General features: G+C 36.9%; 2 protein-coding genes across 6 annotated transcripts; one reads left to right on the top strand and one right to left on the bottom strand.

Annotated features, from left to right (window-relative positions):
• Positions 1–2,878: 2,878 nt before the first annotated feature.
• Positions 2,879–12,045, bottom strand: MRPL30 (mitochondrial ribosomal protein L30). 2 transcript variants are annotated; one of them, XM_081265009.1, is made up of 6 exons: positions 11,900–12,045; positions 7,649–7,726; positions 5,644–5,724; positions 3,442–3,588; positions 3,177–3,250; positions 2,879–3,098 (listed from the first exon to the last, which is right to left on the bottom strand). In XM_081265009.1, the coding sequence occupies exons 2-6, from the start codon at positions 7,697–7,699 to the stop codon at positions 2,984–2,986; spliced, it is 468 nt and encodes a 155-aa protein (XP_081121135.1). In that variant the 5' UTR covers positions 7,700–7,726; positions 11,900–12,045; the 3' UTR covers positions 2,879–2,983. The 2 variants fall into 2 exon arrangements, with proteins under 2 accessions (XP_081121135.1, XP_081121136.1); XM_081265010.1 differs by lacking the exon at positions 11,900–12,045 and adding an exon at positions 10,612–10,669.
• Positions 12,046–12,121: 76 nt separating this feature from the next.
• Positions 12,122–24,492, top strand: MITD1 (microtubule interacting and trafficking domain containing 1). Of its 4 annotated transcripts, none has more exons than XR_014018541.1 (7): positions 12,122–12,293; positions 15,741–15,842; positions 18,291–18,427; positions 19,217–19,303; positions 21,710–21,828; positions 22,752–23,026; positions 23,109–24,440. XR_014018541.1 is itself a non-coding variant. In XM_081264624.1 (7 exons), the coding sequence occupies exons 1-7, from the start codon at positions 12,143–12,145 to the stop codon at positions 23,202–23,204; spliced, it is 750 nt and encodes a 249-aa protein (XP_081120750.1). In that variant the 5' UTR covers positions 12,122–12,142; the 3' UTR covers positions 23,205–24,433. The 4 variants fall into 4 exon arrangements, 3 of the variants coding, with proteins under 3 accessions (XP_081120750.1, XP_081120749.1, XP_081120751.1); XM_081264624.1 differs by having other exon boundaries at positions 21,713–21,828; positions 22,752–22,812; positions 23,109–24,433; XM_081264623.1 differs by having other exon boundaries at positions 22,752–22,812; positions 23,109–24,432.
• The last annotated feature ends 953 nt before the right edge of the window (positions 24,493–25,445 follow it).

Raw genomic sequence — 25,445 nt, 5'->3', positions numbered from 1 at the left:
AAAAGCTGCTGTTTCTTCTTCCTCCTCCTTCACCAGGGATGGAAAATGACCTCACACATGTGACCTGTGCAATTTTACATTGTCCTTGGGAAACTGTGCCACTTAGAATACGCATATTATTTAGCATTGTGGTGAGAAAAGATGAAGGGAACAGGTTTTTGGCCTGAAAGACACACAATTTTGAAGATTAACATACTTCTAAATAACCTGAAGATCTAAGTAGAAAATATTTTAAACTAACTGATAATAAAATATATCCAAATTTTAGATTGAAAAGGGAATTGCAATTGTGGTGTAAGGAGGCCTCCATGATCCCTGCCCCCATACTTGTGGAATTCCCTTCTTCCTCCAGCCAGGACAGGACCTGTGATTTGCTCCCAGCTAATGGAATGCAACAAAGGTGATGGGTCCTTAGGACTGTATGTAAATTATGACCTCATAGTGCCCTTCTTGTGAGTCTCTCTCTGCTGCTGGTTTTGAAGGAACAACTTGACATCAATCCTACAGCTACAAGGATTGAACTGTACAACCCTGGAGCTTGGAACAGATCCTCTAAAGTCAAGCTCTGAAGATACCCAACACAAAAAGATTTTTCTGCAGCCTGTGAGATCCTGAACAGATGACCTAGCCAAACTGTCCTCACTTTAGACCCACAGACATTTCAGGTTAACAAGTGTGTGCTGTTTCAAGCAGCAGTTTTTGATAATTTATTATGCAGCAGTAGAAAACAAAATGCACTAATGGGTAAAACCACTCTGGAAAGCAGCATGGAGGTTCCTTAGAAAACATGGAATGGAACCACCATTTGACCCAGTTATCCCACTCAGTATTTACCCAAAGGACTTAAAATCAGCATACTACAGTGATGCAGCCACATCAATGTATATAGCAGCTCAATTCACAATAGCTAAATAATGGAACCAACCTAGGTACCCTTCAACAGATGAATGGATAAAGAAAATGTGGTATCTATACACAATGGAATGTTACTCAGCCATAAAGAAGAATGACTTCATGACTTTTGCTGGTAAATGAATGTATCTGGAGACTATCATGCTAAGTGAAATAAGCCAATGTTTTCTCTGATATGCAGATGTTAACACACAATAAGAGGGGAGGGCAGAATAGAATTTCAGTGGAATAGAGAAAGGGGAATGAAGGGAAGGGAGGAAGGATGTGAATAAGAAAGACAGTAGTATGAATCAGACATAACTTTCCTATGTCGTATATGGATACACGACCAGTGAAACTCCTCATCATGTACAACTACTAGAATGGAAAGTTATTCTCTCTCTCTCTCTATATATATATATAATCTGTCAAAATACACTCTACTGTCATGTATATCTAAAAAGAACAAATAAAAAAAGAAAAGGAAAAAGAATGCACTAGCCCTAAAGATTTTTTCCTTCAAAACAACTGCATTTCTAAATATTCAACTTAGCATTTAGATTCCTTCTTCTACATTAGAGGACAACAGTATGCCCACACTGGCATTATTTGAGCCAGATGTTCAAGAGACAAAGGAGAATAAAGGGTGACTAGAACAGAGACTCCTTATCTTCAATGAGCTGCTGAGCTGCCCAAGGCTTCCCCCATATTGACCCTCCCCTACAATTTATTTCTCTCCACCCCTCCAGGTGTCAGAAATAGAAGGAAATAAAGTAATTCTCCCTAAAAGATTTCTTCCTCTTTTTTCTTCTTTTAACTAGCAACCCCAACTGTAGACAGAGGTTTCTTAAAAATTCAAAGAACATCCATTTTGAAACTGAAAACAGAAGTCTATTTTTTATTAATTCTAAATGTTTTTACTTCATACTCTGTTCCGTTAGGAAAATAGCTACATATAGCTGAATATGTTTTGTCCATGCAAGTGCAATAATAAAGTTTAGCCAAATTTAATTTTTCAAAAATGGTTTTAAAGTGCTGGGGATCAGGGCCTCACACATACTTTGTAAGTGCTCTACCATGGAGTTACACTTTTAGCCCTTTTTTGGATTTTATTTTGAGACAGGGTCTAAGTTTCACTCAGACTGAACTTGGAACTTTTGATCCTTCTGCCTTAGCCTCACATCAGGTTTATAATTAAAAAATAAAAATTTTTTTTGGCATTAAATTAGGGACAACATGAATCTATGTCCACACTTGAATTTATGGACTCTGAGGCACTGGATTACTGGATCCAGAAACACCCCATGTTTCATGCCTTTGTATTTCCCCAATACATAGCACAGAAGTCAAAGAGCTTGTCATGGTTTAGATATGGTTGGTTCCCCAAATGTTCATGTGCTGAAAGCTTAGCCTCCAATGTACTGGTACTGAGAAGTGAAAGGATCTTTAAGAGGTGGTGGGATCTTCAGTGGAGGGGCCTGGGTCATGGGGTCACTTCTCAGAAGGGATTAATATCTGTCTTACACAAAAGCATTAACGTCATTTTGGCTTCCTCAGCAAGCTCCTCCACCACTTACCACTCTCCCATGTGCTCAGATCATACGATATCATCTGCCTTGTTATGACACGGTAGGAGGCCCTCACAGGTGTGGCTGCCCAAGCTTGGACTTTTCAGTATTTGAAACCAAAATAAAACTCTCTTCCTTATAAACTAAGGTCAGAGATTTTGTTATAGCAATATAAAGTGGACTAAATAGAGTCACTCAAATAATTTGAGGAATCCAGTTAAATTAGAAAATAATTTATACACAAAAATAAGTTAATTGCTATGATGTCAGAGGATCTAAATTTAGATATTCAACAATGCTGATCTTACCTACTTTAGAGTGAAATTCTTATGGGAAAAGGGAGAACATTAAATAACCAAACTTATAAATCTATATGGTAGGGAAGAATCAGCAGTCAGTGAGAAGACTGGGATTTCAAATACATTTTAAAGATTTTAATGAAAACATTTTCTCACCAACTTTAAATAAAAATAATTTGCACTTTTTAATCTGATGCTGTAATGGTGTCAGGACTTAACTGCTTCCTACTCCACAGGCTTTAGATGCCACTGCACTACTAACTCCCCAGTGCTCTTGAGGCATGTGGAAGACATATTCTCTTCTGTTGGCAGTCCTTGTGGCAGCTTCAGGGGCTGGATTCTGTGACACAAGAAAAGGCATTTAGAATCACACTAGATAACATATTTTTTAAAACTGCTGAGATAATGAACAACAAACCTTATCAAATGTTTAACCACTTTCAGTTTTGCATTCACAGAAGGGATATTCTTGTGAACTTGAGGGGTATGTGCCTACAAACAAAGGAATAATGTTATGAATCAACTGAAAAAGCAAATAGCTCTGTTTTTAGAAAATGTTAAACTGAAGGTTAATTACAAACAAGTTACATTAAGTAATACGTTAAAACAAGAGACAATTTTAAAAAGTGTGAAATGTAAAGCAAATTTAAACAACACTGAGGATGACTAAAATAGTTGCATACTTTTTCTAATCCAAGCATCTTTATTGTATCTTTTTCCCAGTATGGACGTCTTTTTGTACTTTTTATTCTGGTAACGATGTGTAGTTTATGAGGGTGCTGTGGATCCCCACCATATTTTTCATGATCTGCTGGTGAAGGCTGAAATACCTACAAAGGAAGAATTATAAATGGTAAACTTTGAACTTACACAGTTTTATGTACCTCCCATTTTTCTTAAAAAATGCTTGCACTGGCATGTGTACACACACACACACACACACACAGGCACGTGCGCGCGCGCGCGCACACACACACACACACACACCCCATACTGATCTCATCCTTAATCTTTATATAATCCTCAATCTGAAACTGCACATTTCTACCAGTTTAGTCTGATTACTAAAAGGGAGTTTAAGACTTTTATCCTTTTAACAAAAATGTCACATAAGCAAGAATTCTGTCTTGTTGTTTAACCCCTGAGAACAAAGCCTGAGGAAACCAAATGACACTAAACGATTCAAATGCCAAGAGAACATATTAGCCCTACAGGTTGAACACCATTCATCCAAAAATCTGAAATCTGAAATACTCTGAATCTGTCAAACTCAAAGCAAACTGGGGGGGGCTGGGGATGTGGCTCAAGCCGTAGCGCGCTCGCCTGGCATGCGTGCGGTCCGGGTTTGATCCTCAGCACCACATACAAACAAAGATGTTGTGTCTGCCGAAAACTAAAAAATAAATATTAAAAATTCATATTCTCTCTCTCTCTCTCTTAAAAAAAAAAAATAATCGCTTGCTCTCTGTATCCATACTTATAAAAAAAAAAAAAAAAAAAAAAAAACCAAAGCAAACTGGGGTACTCAATTAGAAAAGTTTACGTAAATATTCCAAAATCAAAAATCTCTGAAATCTGAAATTGAAAAGGGCCAGTTAAGACAGTAACTTTTTATCTCTGTATTTTACCACTATAAAACAATGCAGGGGATGGGAGAACCCAAACCAACCAACTAACCAACCAACCAACCATCCAAACCAATAAAAAACCCCAGGTTTCACAAAGCTAAATACAGTCTTTACCATAAAATCTAGCAACCATGCTCCTGAGCATTTACCCAAAATGTTGACACTTATGTCCACACAAAGACCTGCACATAAGTATTTGTACTACTTCCTGTAGTATTGTCAAAACTGGAAGCAATCAGTAAGTGAATATACAAATAAACTATATAAATCCACACCATGAAATATTCAGCAACAAGAAGATATAAGCTATTAAGCCATGAAAAGGCATGGAGGAACCTTAAATTACATTGCTAAGTGAAAAAAGTGAGTTAGAAAAGGCTACACACCGCATGATTCCAACTACAGACATGCTGGAAAAGATAAAACAAACATAGTAAAAAGATCAGTTGCTGACAGGGTTTGGGAGTTGGGAAGAAGGGATGAGCAGGTGGAGCACAGGCCATACTTAGGGCAGTGAAAAATTCTGTACTATACAGTGATAATGTATATATGACATTGTATCTTTGACCATAAAGTAAACAACATAAGGAGTGTAAACTATGAGCTTTAGTTAACAAAGTATCAATATAGTTTCATCAGTTGCAACAACTGTATACCAATGGAAGATGTTAGTATCAAGGGAAAAGGTGCGTTGTGGAGAGGGAATATATAAGAAAGTCTCTATATTTTCTGATCAATTTTCCTAAAAGTCTAAACTCCTTTATGCAACAACATCTATTAATTAAAAAGCAAAACAAACAAAAATACAAAACAAAAGCCAAAATGAATGAAGGGCTTTTTTTTTTTTAAAGAATGAAAAGTACATATAAATCTAATAGAAAAAAATGAAAGATTTAAAGTAGCAAAGGCTGATATAGAAAGTGAAGATGAAGAGTCCCATTGTGAGAGCCTGGGCAAGAAGGACCATTTTCTCAGGACAACGATGATACAAAAAATAAACAAATAAGAAAAAAAAAAAAAAACCTAAGAAGCAGGAACAACACTCAGAAAAACAAAACAACCCATCCTGCAAAGGCCAGTGGCACAAGTAACAGAACACAGTTTTATTTTTAATAATCATAATTTACATGAATACTATTATGTTTTAAACTCTGTACATATGACTTAACATAAAAGCTTTTAAAACAGGTACCTTTTAATACATGGAACTAAAAAAAAAAAAAAAAAGAAGGAAAGAAACAGTAGCATTGTTCTTACTTTATCTGGAATTCTTGATTTGGTAAATTTGTGACGAATCCAATCTGTACCAAGGAGAGACTCCACACCTTTTGTCACAGTCTAAAATACGAAATAAAACATTTGACTTTTTAGAAGTCTGTCTAGTGCAGAAAGCCACACCCACCAATCCTTAGGTGACTAGTCTGTTCTGACCTAACATACAATTGTTAAAGATTTATCTCAACTCCCTAGCAGAATGAATACCTCCCATCTAACCACTAACCAAGTTGGTAACTTTTTCCTGGGAAGAACCATATACTATTATCCAGCTTTGGAGCTTTAGAGTCTCCACTGCCAAGACTTGATTCTGCCCTTATAGGGTGAAAGCAGTCATAGACAAATATGGGCATGACATGTTTCCACAAATTTACCTGCCAAAGTGAAAGGCTGAATTTGGTCTAGAAGTCACTGTTTACCAACTCTTGCTCTAGACAATATGCAAAAATTCACCTTCAACAAAACAATGTAAAAGCTGGGTGCAGTTGTACATATCTGCAGTCCCACCTACTCAGGAGGCTGATGCAAGAGGAATAGCAAATTCAAGGCTAGTGTGAGGAACTTAGGGAGACCCTGTCTCAAAATTTAAGTAAATAATTAATTAAAAGGGCTGGGATGTAGCTCAGTGATAAAGCACTTGCCTAGCGCATGCCAGGCCCTGGGTTTAATTCCCAGTACGGCACATATGCCCCATCCCACCCCACCCACCAAAAAAGAAAAAAGGTAAAAGAAATCCAAAAAGAGTTTCCCATTTTCTTTCTGGTTTTCATAATGCCATCACTCCTAGCTCCTACCTCTTGTTCTACTCTGTATTTCTCCAATCCTCTTTTTCTCAGACTACTGAAGAAAAAGGATTAATTGGCAACCTTTCACATAGACAGTGCTTTGCGGATTGGCAAGTCACTCCTGTCATTCTTTTCAGCCTTCCCTTTATTGCAAGGATGGCATAAACAACTAGAAAATAGGCCAAAGGGGACAAGTTAAGTAGAAATGGGCTTCTAATCCTGATTCTGCAACCTACAACTGTGAGAAATGAGATACTTATCCTCTTGGAGGATGATTTCCTTGGTACTAAGAAGGAAATAATACTGACTTCACAGAATTAATCTGAAGTTAAGATAATGTATATAAAGAAACTGACATTGTTATCATCTTTAACTAGTTGTATATAGATCCATATGGAGACCCAGTGTATATCTAGGGCTATCTTGTTGGGGCCTCAGGTAAAGATTAAGCTACACCATTGAACTCTCTAAAAGAAAGAATGAAAGATGTACATAAAACTACTACCATTAATGGTATCTGGAAGATTGTTTCTCTTCTTGTTTTTTTCTATATTTTTCTAATTTTCTATGATTGAAATAATATGTTCTTCCTTGTTTGCCTTTTCTTTATTTATATACTTATTTATATACTTATCTACCACTGAGCTGCATCCTCAACCCCTTTTATTTTTAAAATTTTGATTGTGATTGTGATTCTCCTGCCTCAGACTCCCAAGTAGCTGTAACTACATGTGTGTACCACTATACTGGCAAAAATGTACTCTTTTCATAAATGAAGGGAAAAAAAATCTCTATAACTTTAGGAAATTTAAGGCAGATCAAGGGGAATCAATGGTAGTTGATTTTCATTGGAATTTTCTCAGGAAAAATTGTTTTATGGTTCCAAACTTGATTTTGAGACAGGGTCTCAACAGGCTGTTCTCAAACCTATAGGCTCATCCCCAGGCCCAAGCTTATCCTCCAGCCCCAGCCTCCCAAGTGATTGGGACTCAAGTATACCACACTTAGCTATGATTCCAAAGAGAGAAAACTGAGATAAACCATAAACAAACAAAATTAACCCCAACATTAAAAATTAATATAAAAAAAACTCTGCAAAAAAAGTTTTTTGTAGACTTTAACATCGCTGTTTATTTTTGTAATTAGAAAAGAAAAAATCTTAAGGAGTAGGGACAAAAAAATTCTTGAAAAGAAACACTTACCTGTAGCCTGCCTGGGGGCTTCTGAACTACTGAGCGTAAAATCCCTGCCATAAGTGTAGTGATTGTTCTCTTTAGCAGCTGTGAAAAGTAGAAAGCAGACCTATCAGTCAAATAAGTCCTGGAAATGGACAGGACCCCCTTTTTTAGTGTTAATGAACAAGTCAGCACATTAATTGTAAACCTGATAGAAGTTTACCAGTAAAATTTTATTTTAACATAAGAACAAGAATTAATTTATAGTGTTTCATTCAGATTCAGCAAAACCACAGGTGGTAGTTATACATTAACCACATCCCTTTTTTGTCCAATAAGTTAGAGCCTTGGCTGATTTCACAAAACGGGGAAATGGGAGTTTACTGTCATTTGAAACATCTTCAGTAATGAGGGCAGATAAAGAATGCTTTGTCATAGAAAAACAGAAAGTTCAATCTGTTTTCCAATGTCATCCAGCCATCAAGAATATGTGTTCTGGGCTGGGGATGTGGCTCAAGTGGTAGTGTGCTCGCCTGGCATTCGTGCGGCCCGGATTCGATCCTCAGCACCACATACAAACAAAAGATATTGTGTCCGCCGAAAACTAAAAAATAAATATTAAAATTCTCTCTCTCTCTCAAAAAAAAAAAAAAAAGAATATGTGTTCTGGAGCCCAATTCTCCTAATTCCTAGTACTATACGCTTTCACAAAATCAGAATAATTTTGTTAAAAAGAAGTCAAGTCTCACTTTTGCTTATTTGTATTTTTGAATGATTCTAAACACACATGCATTGCTTTTGTTATGTAAAAAGATCACGTTGATCTAGTTAGACATGGAACAGTTAGTCTACTATATTGATGGACACTGAAAGCAGAAAGATTAGGTTCATGAAGTATCTATCTTAAAGAGAGTATTTAAATTGTGTTTCAATTTCTTGCCCAGAAAAGAGAATAATACCCATCTTTCACATAAATTATTCTATAAAGCACTTGAAACAGTACCTGCCGCATGAAAAACCCTCAATAAATTGTAGCTTTTATTATTATAAGATTATTAAATTATTATGAAGCTAATACGAATACTGTATACACTAAGATAGGGTATGTGTTGTCAGTGTCCATCAGTTTCTAGCACACTCAAACTCTTCCTATGATGTAGAAGAAGTTGAGAATCACCCAAGATGTCCCTGAAAAGAGCCAGACCTCAGGAAAACTGCTCAGCAACTGAAATCTAATGCTAAATTATTTTGTCATATTTATTCCTCCCAGGCTAATGGTTATATACTAATCTTACTCACTTAACTTTGTACTTTATTAAATCTTTCCTTTCCATTTTCAACAAAATCCTGAACTGACCTTCTGACTTCCATTCCAACTCCCCTCATGTCTTATTCCCATAACAGCTGTATGTTATCTTGTTAAATAATGTCACTCTGCTCAAAACCACTGAAGAGGGAGGTCACACTTAAGAAGGAAGGCTATACTGGATTTCATTTGGAAATCAACATTTAGCTTTACATAAGCAGTGAAGCACATGAAAATGATTATATATGTAAGTATATACATGGGTTAGCTTTGTTAATTGAGAGAACCTAAAATCAATAACACCCAGTAGCAATGAACAAACTCACCCAGACCTTGGTTTCTAGTAGCATTATCTAACAAAAGGAAGCAGGTCTCCTCAAGAGATGGCTGATAATGTTTGGAACATCTTAGAGTGACCAAAAAAAAAAAAGACTACCAAAAAAAAAATGAGTAACAAATAATTGGCTTATAACCTGAACCAAAATATAAATAAGCCCATACAATATAAATAAGTGGATAAATTAATAAAACAAACAAATGTCCTGTATAGAAGAATTCTATGTAATTTATGTGGACACTACAAGGAGGTAGAGCAGAACTATTCACTCCTAACTGTGGGCTATGGTTAGTAACTTGCTCCCAATGAGTACAGTACAGAAAAGGGGAAAATAACTTCATAGAAGAAAAACCCAACAAATACTACCCCCGCCAGCTGATCAACGTTAATTAACATCAACAGTGAAAACAGTAAAGTTGTTAGCATGTACACTTGATATGATGTAATGAGAATGGCACTTTACCTCCATGTTTGTTTGTTTGTTTCCCCCCAAACCCATAGGCCCACTCTAAGAGAAAAACAACAAACTCCAATTGAGGGACATTGTGCAAAATACTTGACAGGTATCTCCTCAAATACCTAACAGCCTCAAAACTGTCAAGGTCATCCAAAACAAAGAAAGTATAAGAAACTTGTTAAGGAAAATCTAAGGAGATAAGATCATTAAAGTAATGTAGTATTTTAGATGGGATCCTGGAAATAAAAAGGACACTGGACAAAACAAAGGAAATTTGCATAAAATAAGTATGGATTTTAGTTAATAGTGTATCAATATTGGTTCACTGGTTGTTAATATATGTACCATACTAATATATGATTAGAAATGGACGTGGCACATATAGGAACTCTGCACTATCTTCACAACTATTTTGGAAATTCAAAATTATTCAAATATAAAGCTCATGTATTAAAAATTTAAAAATTTCCAGTGCCTCTCCATTTAATCACAGTGAAAAACAAAGCCCTTAACTCCCCTACCCTAACTCCCTCCATCTCTAATTACTCTTGTTTAACCATTTAGACAAGCTGCCCCTTGCTTGCCCTGCATCTAGCCAAGCAGGCATCCTCCCCTGAACTGGAAGGATCCCAACATGGCTAATCCCTTCACCTTTTTCAATTTGGGGCTCAAATCTCATTTTCTCAATGAGATCTGCCCTGGTCACATTATTTGACATTTTACCCACACAACTATTAGTACTCCTAACCTCTCTATTCTACTTGATATTTTCCCCATAGCATGTCAGAGTCTTAATATAATTGTAAGTTTTGTTGTTTAGTATTTGTCTCCATGTTACTTCCAAAAGAGAATCATTTTCAGTTTTGTTATTTCTGGTTTGTTTTACTCACAGATACATTCCAATCTTCTTCCTAAAACAGCATCTGCCTCATTGCAGGCATTTGATATGTTTTTGCTGAATGAAATTACAGACATCAGATGTGACAGTCAAAAGTTATGTCTTTTCCCCCACTGAGTGCTCATATATGCTAAGAACTCTACCAGTGAGCTGCACCCCCCAAAGTTATATATTAATGAAGTAAAGATTATTCTTATAAGGCACTCTTGGACTATAAAGCAATTATACAGTCTTCCACTGTATAATAACTATTCTCTTGCACAGCTGCAGAAACAGAAAAATACCATGCTTCCTATGAGATACGAGAACCCTTTCTATTCTTAAAAACTTTGGAAACTTATAAAAAACTAGCATACCCCTGTGGGGTAGGCTACCATGGTAACTGTTCTTTTTATGTCCTGTAATGTCTGATAGGTTTTTTTGTTTGTTTGTTTGTTTTTTAAGCATTCACCATGCACGTAGCGGTTCTCTTAAAAGACGATTTCTTTCTTCTAAAGAGACAAGACATGGAATGACACTGGCCAAACTATGCTATGTCGTGCGCATGTTCGAATGTATAAAAACAAATCCCACTATTATGTATAATTATAATGCACAGAAAAAATATATAAAGAGACATGCATTTAAGTATATGAGGGAAAAACATTAATTAAAAATATAGAACACGGAATTTCCCTTTCAATAAACCAAGATCTCTTAAGACAAGAAATGTATTTCTCTTCTCTCAACTAGCGCCTAACTAGTAGTAGGCAGCCCTCACAACTGCCTCTTGTCTAAAAAAGACAGAAGCAACTTTTGGTAGGTGACGATAAAAACATGGTTGCAAAAAAAAAAAAAAAAAGTTCTTGGCAAATAACTGCCAGCTCCCAAAGGTTTGCATTCTAAGATGCAACAATCTTAAAAAATAGGGCAATTCTGTCTTCATTTTTAGAAAATTAAGCTGGACTGATCTTCAGTTGGAGCTCATGCCCATAAGTTACGAATATAGCAGAAGCACAAAAAATGCTAAAACAAACTTGAATTCCCTTTCCCAAGCAGTCCAGCTTCGGTGGTTCAGCTCCAGGAGTCAGCGAGCACTCCTGGGCCGGGCCGGGGCCCCTGGAACCAGCAATGGCTCAATGGCTTTTCACAAGCCAAAGAGACGGGGTTGGGGCACAGGCCCATATAGTCGCCAAATCAAAATGGAACAGGGAGAAATCAATCGCACGCCACAGAGAGTTCCCAGATACACGCTCTTGGTGAAAAATCAAACATTTCACACCACTTAACTCCCGACTCACCAGCGCCCGCTAACAGCGCATCCTGAGGTGCCCCACCGCGGAAACCGAGCGCAGGAAGGACTACCCAGGGCGCCACTCAAACCTTTCCCTCGCAAGGCGTGCGACCCTTTGGTTCCGGGGAAGGGCGCGTTATTTACAGACCTCAATCCCTCCCACTAAAGGATGAGCGTAGGGAGAGAGCGCAGGCGCACGGCGTCACGTGACCGCTCCCGGGCAGCGCGGCTGAGCCGAGTTCTTGTAATTATGGCCAAGCCCGGGGTGGCGCTGGGTGCGGAGGGCACGGCTGCGGCCACTGTGCTAAAACGGGCGGTGGAACTAGATTCGGAGTCTCGGTACCAGCAAGCTCTTGTGTGCTACCAAGAGGGGATTGACCTGCTCCTGCAGGTTCTGAAAGGTGAGCTGTGAGCCTCGGAGGGCATAAGGACCGTAAGTTTCGATTTCCGCTTTGTCTGCAGTGAAATGAAACCTGAAAGTGATTCTTCTACACCACCAGGAAACAGATAAGAAAGTGGGATGTCTACAGGACAAATGGGCTGGTTTCTTCTCTCTCTCTCTCTCTCTCTCTCTCTCTCTGTTTTTTTTTGTATTATAATTTTTTTTTAGTTGTTGATGGACCTTTATTTTATTTATTTGTACGTGGTGCTGAGAATCGAACCCAGTGCCTCACGCATGCCAGGCAAGCGCGCTACCACTGAGCCACAACCCCACTCCCTGGTTTCTTCTTTATGTCTGTGATAGATTGATGTCATCATGAAAATGGGGGAGGTACTATTCTAGATTTTAAAACACTTAATGAGACATAACAAAATTACTATATAATCCTTGATAGATGGTAGGTGGGTTTGAACAAACTTTAAGAGACATTTTCGATCAGTTAAGAAAGTTTCGGTGGATTCGGTGACACTGAAATTACTAATTTTGTTAAGCATTTTTTTCCCCCTGAAAACTGTCAATATTTAGAGATGCAGACTGAAGTGTTTCAGAAAGAAATATTGTGACATCAGTATTAATTTTACTTAAGCAAGAAAATTTTTTTTTTAAAGTTTAGGGGGGCTGGGGTTGTGGCTCAGCTGTAGCGTGCTTGCCTGGCATGTGTCAGGCACTGGGTTGATTCTCGGCACCACATACAAATAAATAAAATAAAGGTCCATCAACAACTTAAAAATATTAAAAAAAAAAGTTGGGTTTGGGGGTGTAGCTCAGTGGTAGAGCACTTGCCCAACATGGCTGGAGGCCCTAGGTTCAATTCCCAGCATGAATAAATAAATAAATAGGCAAAGCTGCTAACAGTTTTTAAAATCCAAGTAATGGATAATTAATATGTTCATTATAGTACTATGCTTTTTTGTTTAAACATTTTGTTTGAACATTTTCATTAAAACAACAAAAATAATTTTTTTTTCCTAAATAGATGTACTGAAATTCAGTATAACAAATACACAGGGTTATAGGTAGACACATAAGAATTTTTGTGTTATATAGTTATTCATTATTGAAAAGTAACTCAAAATTCCTTTACTCTCAGCACAACCCTGACTCATAGAAGACACCCAATAATTAGGTAGTAAATTGACTAGCCCCTACACCCCAATCCAGGAGCCCCAATGTGGTCTAAGATGATTTCCTGGGTGCTTTCTGGTTGAAGCTTGTTATAATTTAAGTTTACAGAAGCTTTAAGAGAGCAGAGGGTTTCCTTCAAAGTTTGGTGCCTTTTTTTTTTTTTTTTTTCCAAAACTCTAAACACCTTTGTAGAGCTTATTTAATGGCAACGATGATAATGATGGTGAGGTCTGGTTTCATAATAAATATTGTTCTATGAATCATGAGTTGATGGCATTCTAATTTCATTGCGTGGAAGAGTAGTTAGCTTTCGAGTTCTGCAACTAGGAGATGGTAGTACCACAAGTGGAGCCCAAGGCTTTCAAGACTTCTATACTGAATCACAAAATGAGAAATGGTATAGTGTCAGGTGGAACCCTGCTGAAGTCTTGGCTTTTGTAGGAATCTGAAACAGGAGAATCATAGGAGTTCTGCTCCAATGTGCTTCATTGATCCCAGAGCCATTACAGAAACAGGACATGACAGAGACAGGTTAAGACCTCAATGCAAATAACTTTAATGTAGAGAATGTGTCTGGAGAGACAAGTGCAATGAGGATTTAAACAGGTAAATGTCGTATGGGGGTGTTTGGTAGAGGATTTGGAGGAAAAAGAATTCCAGAGGTCAGAAATTCAGCTAAGAATAGGCATATTGTTTGGGCTGTTTTACCAATAAATAGTTGAGTTTGGTTCAGTGTTTGTATGAGGAAGAGTGAGAAAAAAATAAAAGTTTAAAGTAGCTAGAGGTTTGGATCACACTGGACTCATTCTGTAGGCTAGGAGAATGACAGTATTACAATTGTATTTCAGTGTTAGTATTTCTTAGGAATATGCTTCCTCTCATGTATTTTCATGACACACTCCCTCTCCTATTACAGGCCTTTACACAAATAACACCTTTGTGAGGCTTTCCCTGATCTCCAGTATAAAGTTACAACCCCATCCTAGCCCTCCCTGTCTGCCTTCTTTTTTTTTTTTTAATTTAATAGCACTTATCATAATCTATTGAACATATTTTAACAATTTATTTTTATTGTTGTCTTTCTTCCCACTTAAAGGAGAGAATTTTGTCTCTTTTATTACCCGCTGTATTCCCAGTGCTTAGAACAATGTCTGGAAGGTAGTTAAGTTCTCACTAATTATTTCTTGAATAAATGACTGAATGAATATGCTAAGGGTGTAGGATAGATATTAGCCTATAGACCCTGGATTCCAACAGACAAATGAGAATTCCTCCTGGTATTCCAAGGAGAGGTGATAGGGCCTGAATGAACCAAAGATGGAATCAATATTAGGATAAGGAGGGGACAATATAGATGTTGAATTACTAGCATTGGCACATGATTGGATGTGGGGGTGAAGTTTCATTGGCAATCAAAGATAACTGTAGAGTTTCAAGCCTTGGAAAATCAAAGCATGATGATTGAAGGGTAGCCTACAGTGTCTACCATTGCCAGCTGATCAAAGACGATGACTAAGAAAGGACTACTACTTTTGTACAACTAGAAAAGAGTACTATATTGCTGAGCTTAGCTTTTGAAATCACTTAGAAATATTTCATTCCTAAAGACCACATGGCAAGTAATTAAATTGAGTGGGCAAATGCAGACTTATTTTTCCAAGAAAGAAAACATTAGTCGAAAAATTGGTAAAATTCAAATAAAGTTTGCTAAAAAAATGAGAAATTAAAAATGAAACTGTTATGGAAAATATAAGCAATGTCGAAGGAAGGAAAAGAAGAAATCAGAAATGATTCGGTGGGGTAGATAAGATTTTTTTGGCAACATGGTCAAAAATAACATTTTTTTTTTTTTTTTTTTGCGGGGTGGCTGAGAAAATAATTGAGCTAATTATAAATGAAGTTGACTGAAAGAAGTTGGTTTTATGGAAGATACTTCTTGTTATCTTTTAATTATGCTAAAATTTAAAACTTGTGGGTAATTAGGACAAAACAGTGCTTGGACTCAGGTTTAATATGTAGGAAGGTATCTTTCTCAGCCCACCAGATTTGGTTTCCCGTGGGTGATAGCATCAGAGACCCATTCCTAAACAAAGCTGCTTCAGGTGCTTACTAAAAGTGAATATCCTGCATCAAGCTGAATTTGAGCTTAGCATCTATATATTTTAGGACTAAGACAAACAGTGCTAAAATAGGAAATTTGGGGGAAACTGGATATAATGCTTGAACTAAATAGAAAAACTGTTTTGAGACTTGAGTTTTGTTTTGTTTTTTTAATTTATAGGGACCAAAGATGATGCTAAAAAACATACTCTCAGAGAAAAAATTTCAGGCTACATGGATAGAGCAGAAAACATAAAGAAATATGTGGATCAAGAAAAAGAAGGTAAAAAGACTACTTTCAGAAAATGTGTCCAGGACTGGGATGTGGCTTGGTAGTAGAGTGCTTCCTTAACCTAGCATATGTGAGGCCCTCAGTTCAATCCCCAGCACTAAAAAAAAAAAAAAAAAAAAAAAAACCAGTAGAAAGAAAATGTGTCTATAAGTTACAGTAATATATTCTATTTACTCAGTATTTCTGGCTTTTGTCCTTTGGACCTCTGTGTGGTATGGACTGTTTGAGCCTGGGAGATTATAGATTTACTCTGCATTTCCTCTTCCCTGTATTGAAGTTATCTTAACCTTTTTTTAAGAAAGCATGCTTGTCTTTTCATTGACACATTTAGCACCCAACACCAACTTAGAACCTGCTGACCTGTTTTATCATTTCAATCTCATTAGAACTTTAGGTTTCACAGCACGAATCCCCTGAAGTCTACCTGGACATGTGCCACGGGAAGATTTTGGTGCTTTCCCCCTTTGCTCTTCTGATGAAAGCTATACATACTGCAGAACTTTGCCATTTTTAAAAAGGAATGTGCAGATCCCCAGGAAGCTTGTGTGTGGAACCCAGTTTAAGAACTACTACAGAGAAATACTGAATATGGATCCTGGATTTTATTTGAAAGTCTAAAATCATTACAGTAGCCAAAGAAACTCCTGGGACTTCTTTCCGATTTTATTGTGAATCAAAATATTTCAAGAGTTATGTATTCCTAATGATTAGAGGTGAGATTTTAATTCCCTACTCATAAGACCCAGTTTACAGACATCTGTATAAATGGGCATTGCCACTCTTATCTGAAGTGCACTCTAGGGCCAGTGGTTCTGCAGCCCTCAAAAATAGTGTCCTCAGTCCTTAGTTGATTTTCCTCCACATTCTCACAATCCACTGCCCAGCTCTTCCTAGTGTTCTGTACTGACATATCTTGCAGACTCCCACTGAACTGTTTGAGTGGAAATAAAACTGTACTTTCTTCACCACAAGTTCAAATATAGAATGAAATTTACCTCCAAAACAATGAAATATAATACCACATCAGCACTGAGTTAAGATAACTTATATGACTAGCATGGCTTGAAAATTTATGCATATTTGCTGACATTATCTCTGTGGAAATATTTGGAACAGAATCCAAATCACAACTGTGTGTGTGTGTGTGTGTGTGTGTATGTGTGCGCGTGCGCGCGCTCGCACGAATTGCCTGGGGGTTGGTTGTTTATAGTGCTAGGAGTTGAACCCAGGACCTTGAACATGCTAGGCAAGTGTTCTACCACTGAGCCACACCCTAGCCCAGCTTTTATTTATTTATTTTTTTGACTTTAAAAAGCTTTTTTTTTTTCCTTTATTTAGCTGACTCTGTGCTTTTGCTTTCAACACTTTCACAACAAATTTCTGCTCCTCATTAAGAAAGCATGCTTGTCTTTTCATTGACACATTTAGCACCCGACACCAACTTAGACCCTGCTGACCTGTTTTATCATTTCGATCTTGTTAGAACTTTAGGTTTCACAGCACCTGGACATGTGCCACAGGAAGATTTTGGTGCTTTCCCAGTCTTCTTCATACAAAAGTAAACAATTCTGTTCCCAGGGTTTGGGTATAGCCTGGTTTTGTAGGCTTTGTTAGGAAAGCCTACAATAGTACATCAAATAATAGGCCATTCTGAGTGCCTCTAAACACTACTCTGCAGAGGGGCCAAACCACTTTAGAGAAGGTGTATAGTGCAATAGCACATAAGTTAAAAATTACCAGTAGGTTTATATTTTTTAAAAACTTTAAAGTTCTCCGATAACTTATTCAAAAATTGGTAACACCAATAGAATTATCCTATTGATCATGTGACATTGCCAGTCTTTCACTTGAATTATTAAGTTGTACTAATAAGTTTCTACTTAAAACATTCTGTAGTGTTATTGGCAGATACACGGCTCTGGGCTCAATTGCCAGCATAAAAAATTAAAAAGAGAGAGAAAACAACAACACTTTTTAGTGCTAAGAAAGCCTTCTGAATGTCCTGTTAGTGCTGTTTGTATTTAATAATTTATTAAATTGCAAGACCAAAAAAAAAAAAAAAGGATAAGTCTGAAGAGGACCAGCTGCTACTAGTTGTGATTTTACCCATGGTAACAAAAAGTTATCTAATGGGATGCTTTTGTACATACAGTACTCTCTCGAATAAACTTTTTTCTCTATAGGATCCAGCTCAGAAACCTGTTCCAAGAAACCTCTGGAATTTCCCCTTCCTACCTTAATGAAGATAGAATCACTCATGGAGTGGTTTGTCTTATTTACCTCTATATGTGTAGCATCTTGTAATATGTACAGAACAGACATTCAATAAATATTTTTTGAGAGAATAAGTTTAAAAATTAATTTGCAATTGATCATGAGTAATCACTGTGAAATATAAAATGTATAAGAATTTATATTACTGAAGCTTGTGTCTTATAGATGGAAAATATCACAAGCAAATTAAAATAGAAGAGAATGCGACAGGATTCAGTTATGAGACACTTTTTAAAGAATACCTTAATGAGACAGTTACAGAAGTTTGGATAGAAGATCCTTATATTAGACAGATTCATCAGGTAAGTGAAATACACTAAACTATAATGAAATGTTATTTTATTTATTTATTTTTTAATTTTTTTAATATTTATTTGTCACTTTTCGGCGGACACAACATCTTTGTTTGTATGTGGTGCTGAGGATCGAACCTGGGCCGCACGCATGCCAGGCGAGCGCGCTACCGCTTGAGCCACATCCCCAGCCCTGAAATGTTATTTTAAATGTATAACCAGCCATCCATGTTTGTGGGTTGCACATCTAGATTCAAAGGAAGTTGAAAATATCTTTTAAAAAATTGACATATACCAGGCATGGTGGCACACATCTGTAATCTCAGTGGCTTGGAAGCTGAGGCAAGAGGATCACAAGTTCAAAGCCAGCCTCAGCAAAAGCAAGGCACTAAGCAACTCAGTGAGACCCTGTCTCTACATAAAATACAAAATAGGGCTGGGGATGTGGCTCAGTGATTGAGTGCCCCTGAGTTCAAACCCTGGTGCTCCACACCCCAATAATTTGACTTCTGTATAGAACATTCCCAAGTTTTTTTCTTGTCATTATTCCCTAAGCAAAATAGTGAAACAACTATTTACATAGGATCTACATTGTATTAGGTAATGCTATTATAAGTATCTACAGATTCAAAGTATTTAGGAGGGTATGCAGATATTCTGTGCAAATACTGCAACATTTTATATAAAGGACTTGAACAACCATGGGTTTTAGTATGGTGGGGGTCACTGAAACCAGTGCCCCAGAATACCAAGAGATAACTATACTAGCTATTAATAACCCATCTTGCTGTCTTTCAGCTATATAACTTACTTCGATTTTGTGAGATGCTTATTAAGAAACCATGTAATGTAAAAACTATTCACCTTCTCACCTCTCTAGATAAGGTAAGTATCTGGAAGAACTTTCTTAACTTACTAATTTTATTCGGTTACAAGGTATAGTCTGATTAAGGAAAACCTTGATGCACTGTATTGGTTAGATCTATTTCCTTGAAATTGAACTTATTATCTAAATAATAAGCATAGCATATTTTGAGAAAAATGCTGTTGATTTTAGGATGTTGACCTTATTTGGCCATTTTGCTAACCTCTGTTAGTTTAGGTAGTTTGCTAGTTCCGTGTTTTGGAGGTGATCATGCAGTCTGCACTTTGGGCAGTTTTGTCTCTTTACCTGGGATTAGCAGCATGATAGAAGGCATCTCTATTTTTATTTTGACCTAAGTAGTAGTTTTTCTAAATAATCATGATTTCCAGGATTACTTGAATAAGTAGGCAGCCCCACTTGAATGACCTAAAGATAATTACTAAAATACATATAAGGAGACAAGTTGGAATTGTGAATGTTCATGTTAGAAAAAGAACAGTTATTTTTATAAAAACTATTGTTTTTGAAACAACTTCACAATCTTGAGTTAACTTGTTATAACAGATATAGAAACTAATAGAACCTTTTTTTCATTCATGTATTTATTCCTCACTCAAAATAAGTCATAATTTAAAGCCATAATTTTTCCACATTTTTAATTGGTACATTATAGCTGTACATATTGGTAGAATTTGTTGTTACATGTTTGTACATGCATACAATGTATCAATATAATTTGGTCAATGGCATTCCCCAGTGTTTCCACTCTTCTCTCCTCCCTACCCCATGTCCTCTGTTCTACTGATCTCCCTCCAATTTTCATGAGATTCCCACTCTCCCTTTTCTTTTTTCCTTTCTAGTGTTCATATATAAGATAAAACATACAACTCTTGACCTTTTGGGTTTGTAAAGCTATAACATTTTAAAAGATAAAGGAGAATTTGTGGTGTTAACAAGACAGATACTAGTCTAAGGTGCAACACTGAACAGTTGTTCTCTTTGTCCCATAGTGGAATAAATGCATGACAGTTACACATAAAATTTCACTAAAGATCTGGAATCAGGCAAATAATTCTTCGAAACAAACTGCCCAATTAGCAGAGGCATGCTGCAAATATTTTTCTGTTAACATTTTACTATAAGATGAAAAAATTTCCAAAGTGACTACTAATTCAGATCCTTCATTTCCTGTGCCTGGCCTTGAATTCTGTCTTCCTTGGTCACATCCAAATCCAGAAGGTTTCTTCATTCCATGCTGAAAAATTCATTCCTCAGCACAGTCGGACATTAATGAGCCCATGTGCAACCTTCATGTAGTACCTCCAGGGAAGTCAGGAGCTCAAAACACAGAGCATAGCATCATTTCTTTAAAAAATAATTTTGGCTGGAGATATAGCTCAGTTGGTAGAGTGCTTGTATCACATGCACAAGGCCCTGGGTTCAATCCCAGCACCACCAAAAAAAAAAAACACTCGTGTGTGTGTGTGTGTGTGTGTACGTACATTTATATAAGCAATAATTTTAACTGTCAAATGAGCTCTGACTTTTGAAGACCACATATATAAACAAACCAAAATACTGTCTTCATATCTTTTTTTTTTTTTTTGGTAAAAAGTTGAGTAAACCATCAAAGTAGGAAAAAAAGTACAGAAACCATGAAAAATGAAAATTTAAAGGGTTTATGCCAAAAAAGACAAACCAATCTTCTCCAGCCCAACTCATCTGTTTTTGGGCGGTGAAATTATATACAGGGTTATCAGGCAGTAGATGGTCCCTCCCATAGTTACCACCATGCAGCTCCAGTGAAGCATTCAGTCAAGCAGGCCTCATTTCAGGTGGATGTGCACACCATTGGATTCCTGGAAAATCTGTATCTCTGGAACTTTGTTCTTCCCAGCACAATCATATTCAGTGGGACTGGTGGTCAGTTTAGATGGCATGACAAATATGATAGGTGGCTCTTCTCTGGAAACCAGAGGCCTTAATCCATGGAATGTCTCACCTGAATGGACTTTAGAAACTTCATACACACAGTAAAGATACATCTTAATCTGGGGGCTGGGGTTGTGGCTCAGTGGTAGAGCGCTTGCCTAGCATGTGTGAATTACTGGGTTTGATTCTCAGCACCCCATATAAATAAATAAAAAATAAAGGTCCATCAACAACTAAAAAAAAATTAAGAAAAAAGATACATCTTAATCTTGAAGAGCCCGCAGACTTGTAGGCCTCTTAAGCCCAAACTCCAGCCAACTTCTGCATGAAGTCACTCAACTCATAACACATGATAACCTGTGTCCATAGCTAATGCTGTGTGACCACCTATAGAACCTTTTCATATTAATCTATCTATACAATATTCATTGTATAGCTTAGGGATAATTTAAAATATTAATAAATAAGGCAGCAAATTATATTTTTGCTCTTAGCAGGGGTATGTGAAAGAGTCACAAAGAAATGGCCTAGAAGAAATAAAAATGTCACTCAGTAGACATGGAGTGCTTTTGGAAATAGAATACTCTTCTTCAATACATGACCGAGAAATTAGGTTAGTGAACAGTATTTTTATTTTTATACAATTGAAATATGTTTTAAATTTTTCTTAATAAATGTCATAATTGCATGTGAATATTATATTTAAATATTCAAAATTCAAATAAAGCTCAGTTCTAGTAATTTCACTTTTGAAAAGAGGAAAACCTTAGCTTACTTTGTTCTGTGAGTATAATATTTCCTAACTGAATTGAATTTACATGTTCTATGTCATGTGGGAAGAGGCAGTACTGCTTTTCTGCATGGTACATTAAGTATTATGATATTGAAATAATTCCTTTTCTAATGAAATTAATATTTAGTGTGGTTTTCCTTAAAGTTGGTAAGTAAATATTTTGATAGACACAGCAGTATGCTGAGTCAATAAGAAAACAGTATATGCAGTTATTTTTATAATATTTTCCCTCTGTTTAGAACAGTGGTTTTCATAATGATAGCAATGACACCCTTATTTTTAATGAAAATTAACTTAAATATGCAGAACAGATGAAAATACAGTTGCTGAGGTTGCAACAGGGGTAAGGGTCCAGGACTCTTCCTGCTCACTTTCACCATCTGCAGGTGGGGAAACCCCCAGAACACCTCAATCCCTTGACCGACAGCTTCCCTGAATATATTTGGTAACCACTTGTTAGCAGAACAGGGAAATTTTATCAACAAGCTGAAATTCAAGAATAAGTTTTAATTTAATTGTTAGATTTTTAAATAGCTAATCAAATCAGCTAATTATTTCTGTGGTCCTTTTGTTTCATTGTAGACAGAGCCCATGATTAACCCCAGGTTAGACTGAACTTGTGTCATTGGAGGAAGTGGTTTTCTTGGTTAGGGGGAAATTTTGCTTATACTTAACACAATACAGCTTTAATAATTGTCTGACTTTAATGCCTTGAATATAATACTCTATATTAATTTCAATAGGTTCAACAATGGATGGATGATTAAGATCGGAAGGGGACTTGATTATTTTAAGAAACTGCAGGTAGGAAGCTAGGCATGGTGGCAAATGCCTATAATCCCAGCAGCTTGGAAGACTGAGGTAGGAGGATTGCCAAGTTCAAAGCCAACTTTAGCAACATAGCGAGATCCTATCTCTAAATAAAATATTAAAAGCGCCAGGGATATGGCTCAGTGGTTAAGTGCCCCAGGCTCAATTCCTGATAGCAAAAAAAAAAGGAAAAAGAAAGAAACTGCAGGTAGGACATAATTTTATGAGTTAGTGTTTAGTGCTGTTTTTGTATAACTTTTATCTATATGTATATGTATTTTTCTTCCTAGGGTCGTTTTCCCCTTGGATACCATGATTTTGACCTGAGGCCATGTCATGAAACAACAGTGGACATTTTTCATAACAAGCATACAAAAAAAATATGATGGATAGTGGCCTAGTCGATATATATTTCTACTTTCAGTGATATCTTAGTCCATTTTCTGTTGCTATACCTGAATACCACAGGCTGGATAATTTATGAAGAATAGAGGTTTATTTAGCTCTTGGTGGAGGCTAAGACATCTTAAGAACATGGTGCTGGCAACTGGTGAGGACCTTCTTTCTGCACATGGAGGACGGCATCACATGGCAAGACAAAGCAAGCATGCCAGAGAGCTTAACAAAGCCACTCCCGTGAAGCACAGCCCTCAAGACCCAGTCATCTTCCAAAGGTCCCTCCTCAACACTGCTGTACTGGGGACCATGTTTCCAACACATGAACTCTTGGGGAACACATTTAAACTGTAGCAAGTGAACATAAGATTTTTTATAAATTATTTTTTTACTATGAATAGACCTTTCCTATAATAAATGAATTAACAATACACTTACATTTCTACTCATTTATGAATTCTGTGTGTCAACTGTAGGAACAATCAGATATTTTGGCAAATGCATTACTCAATAGGTCTACAGTGTTTCTTTTTATATAGTCATATAGCTGGTTAAGATTTTGCCAGCTTTTTCTCTATTTGGCTGTTGGAAAATAAGTCAACAGATAATGAACATCTCTTATGATGTGAGCTGGATGTTATTATTGCTCCTGGGAGTTTAGAGTTCAAGAGGGAAAATCATAGTTTACAGTGATCTTAAGAGAGATGGGTTTGGGGTGGGGGATGGGTAGTAACCAGATAAAACAGAGTGGCTGGGGATATAGCTCAGTGGTAGAGTGCATGCTTAGCATTTGCAAGGTTCTGGGGTTTGATCTCCAGTATTTACCCCCGGCTCCCTCACCAAAAGAACAAAAACAAAAGTATAATATTAACTATTAAAATTTTAAAAATTGTCTTTGGCAGACATTCACCAACACTCCATGGTCTCATTACCTAGCCCCATGAAGGCAGATCAACTCATTTAGTCATCCTGATGCACACTGCCCCTCATTCACCTTGCCTGACACCTTTATAAAGCCTTACAGCTTAGAATCAACTGTTCTGGATAAGCTCATCCATCCAGATGCCAGGTGATTGGTTGGGGACAAAGACTAGGTTCCATGATCACAGGCTGGAAGAGGAAATATATGCTGGAGGCAATGGGCAGTGCACAAATTAAAGAATAAACTAAGCCAGAGGAAAACAAGTACCCCAGGATTCAGTACCGGAGAGTGCACACATAAACATCTGGAGAATATGCCAACGGAGAGGAACAAAGAATATGAACAAGAATATTAGCATGGAGGAACAAAGCCAGGTAGAGACCTTTGGCTGTCCTGGGCAGGCTCAGACATTAGGTTTATTTTGCTTTCATGAGCCAGTAGGTACATGATTGAATTGGTATAAAAGGCTAGGAAGGAATTACAGAAAGGTTCCTGATACTTTTCTTGAATGCTTTCAGGTTTAGAAGCTGATAATGCTAAACCTGAAAAATTCAGTGTCTGAGAATACTTGGATTTTAGGCCTAACAAAAGTTCCTTTCAGCATCTTAGCTTATCCTCATGGTGTGGAAGTGGCACAGCTTTTCATTTGGGTGAGGACATCTCTACCTTCCTATTAAAATAATACTGATTTCTAGGGGCTGGGGTTGTGGCTCAGTGGTAGAGCACTCGCCTAGCACACATGAGGCACTGGGTTCGATCTTCATCAAATTGAAATAAAGATATTGTGTGTCCACCTACAACTAAAAAATAAATATTAAAAAATAATAATACTGATTTCTAGACATATGTACATGTCACTGTAGAGAATCTGCAGTCTACAACCCTCTAAATTATTTTTCATTCAGTTCCTATAAAAATCCCATCTAAAGCAGGGGATGTAGCTCAGTGGGCCCTGAATTCAATCCCAGCATGGGAAGGGGACGGGACCCTGGCTGAGAGAGTATTTAAGGAAAAGTTCCATTATTCTAGCTATATGGGGCCCCCAGATCAAATTAGAACACTAGAAGGCTACCAGGTGCAAGCTTAAATATGTCAAGGAATGTATAAGAACTAAAGGAACAACTACAAGTTTTACAGAAAGATGTAGGAAAACTCAGAAATCTGGAAAGAAAAATTACATTTTTTTTAGTTGTAGGTGGATAGTATGTTTTTATTTTATTTGTTTATTTTTATGTGGTACTAAGGATCAAACCCAGTGCCTCTCATATGCTAGGCAAGCACTGCCACTGAGCTACAGTCCCAGCTCCTA

Source organism: Spermophilus citellus (genome assembly GCF_964194105.1).
Source record: "Spermophilus citellus genome assembly, chromosome: 13".
NCBI lineage: Eukaryota > Metazoa > Chordata > Mammalia > Rodentia > Sciuridae > Spermophilus > Spermophilus citellus.
Note: the sequence above shows the minus strand (reverse complement) of the source record. Positions and strands in the feature narration are given on the sequence as shown.